The following is a 1,804-nucleotide window of genomic DNA, read 5'->3' as shown; positions in this document are numbered from 1 at the left end:
ACCAGGTTCCCCATAACCCAGACCAGCCTTGCTGCTCAGCCCGGTGTCCTCAGGCAGGCAGCAAGTGCCCTCTCGTGGTCAGCAGATGCTGCAGAGCACAACCAGTAGGACCCCAGGGCCCGGGAACCCCATCCTGCTCACCTTCAGGGCCTCCTGGGCTGCCATGGCCCCAATGACAGCAGCCACAGGGCACAGATCCCCTGCACTGACGCTGGCAAAGGCTCGCACGATGTCCTCGTCCAGGGAACCTGGCTGCACTGCCAGGCTCTGCGCCAGCTCCAGCACCCGCTCAGCATCTGCCTGCAGATGGAGGGGCGAGGGCAGCCCAGGCAGGGTGGTGGGAGCCAGGGGAGCGGGCAGGGACAGGACAGGGACTCACCAGTGCCCTTGGCTGGGGCAGGCAACCCTTCTCCTCACGGAAAGTGTGCAGTGCCTGGAAGGCAGCATGCAGGCTGCGGCTGCGCGGCAGCTCCTCAGGATTTGCCACTTGGATCTTGGGCTCTGCCAGTGCCTGGGACAGGGGCTTCTGCCAGCACAGCACCAGGGCTGGGGTGAGCACGTCAGCCAGGCCAGGGCATGGCAGGATGTGGCAGCACCGTGGGACCAAGGCGGGACTTACGTGAAAGTGCACTTGGGGCAGCCGCACCTGCGAAACCAGGCCCCTGCAGCGGTAGTGTGAGAAGGAGCTGGTGTCGCCGATCTTCAGCCTGAAAGCATCTGGGGACGAGAGGAGGATGAGTATCACAGTCACCACCAAGGACCCAGCGAGTTCACCAAACCTGGGCCAGAGGAGCCAGGATTCCCTGGTGGCTCACCCATCACACGCACGGGAGCAGGCTCCTGGCCATTCAGCTCCGTCATCCCCTCCACACCAGAAAACGTCACCAGGTCACCGTCGCTGAAGAGGTGGCCACGGCTGCCCTCCATCCCCGTGCATGTCACTATGCCCGGGTTGCCCTGAGGAGGGGAAGGGATGTGAGGTGGGGGTCCTGGAGGACGCGGCAGTGTTTCGGGGGAGCCTGTGAGAGCTGTCCTCCTACCTTGGAGATGTGCTTCACGGCAGCACATACCGGATCCCCTTCTGCTGGGTCATCAACGATGAAGCGCTCCCCGAAGTCGCAGAACAGCTGCCTGGGGAGGACCAATGAGGCTTTGCTGGAGGAGCCACCTCACCAAGCTGCCTGAGCACTGCCAGGTCCTGCCTGGGCTGAGCAGTCATGCGCCAGTGGGATGGGGAGATGGGCTGCAGAGCAGGGCTGGGGGCTCTGGAGACAAGATGACCCAGAGCCAGTGGCAGGACCCTGTAGCAGAGACCCTTACCCTGCCAGCCCCTTAGCATCAGCCACGATGAAGCAGATGCCCTGGGCATGGCAGAAGTCCCCAATGCGGATCTGCTCTTCCAGCGAGGACTCGGTCAGCACCACCACGTGTGCATGCGCTGTGCATGGGCTCTGCTGGAAGGAGGTGAGGAAGGCCTCCGACAGCTCCCCGGTGTAAGCCACCACTGCTACGCGGGGGTTCAGCTCGGCCAGGGCCTGCCGGGATGCCTCGGCTCGGTTCTGCCCTATGTCGCTCTCCCGCAGAAGGAACTGTCGGTGGGCATATGGCAGGTTTGGGGTGCTGCTTACCATTGCAGAATGCTCCATGGGGCCCTGCCCACACTGGTGGGGGCCCTCTGATGAGGACCATACCTGTGATACAGGACACCCCGTGGGCCCTACCCATGACAATGAGGGGCTCCATGGGCTGTACCCATGACAGGGACCTCCCATCCCACATTCCTTACCAGGACCCCACATGTCTG

At 63.6% G+C, this 1,804-nt stretch overlaps 1 protein-coding gene across 1 annotated transcript in view; it reads right to left on the bottom strand.

Moving 5' to 3' along the window:
* The window catches only part of LOC104404630 (ubiquitin-like modifier-activating enzyme 1), a gene marked incomplete at its 3' end in the record, with an annotated part of 2,791 nt that extends 1,145 nt beyond the window's left edge, over window positions 1-1,646 (bottom strand). The window contains exons 1-6 of the mRNA XM_010013102.1: window positions 1,321-1,646; window positions 1,041-1,131; window positions 816-957; window positions 620-717; window positions 380-526; window positions 103-300 (exon numbers count right to left, since the gene is read on the bottom strand). Coding sequence (XP_010011404.1) covers window positions 103-300; window positions 380-526; window positions 620-717; window positions 816-957; window positions 1,041-1,131; window positions 1,321-1,646 — 1,002 coding nt within the window. The remainder of the gene's footprint in view (window positions 1-102; window positions 301-379; window positions 527-619; window positions 718-815; window positions 958-1,040; window positions 1,132-1,320) is intronic.
* Between the last annotated feature and the right edge of the window lie 158 nt (window positions 1,647-1,804).

Source organism: Nestor notabilis, unplaced genomic scaffold, assembly GCF_000696875.1.
Source record: "Nestor notabilis isolate BGI_N333 unplaced genomic scaffold, ASM69687v1 scaffold25544, whole genome shotgun sequence".
Lineage (NCBI taxonomy): Eukaryota > Metazoa > Chordata > Aves > Psittaciformes > Psittacidae > Nestor > Nestor notabilis.
Note: the sequence above shows the minus strand (reverse complement) of the source record. Positions and strands in the feature narration are given on the sequence as shown.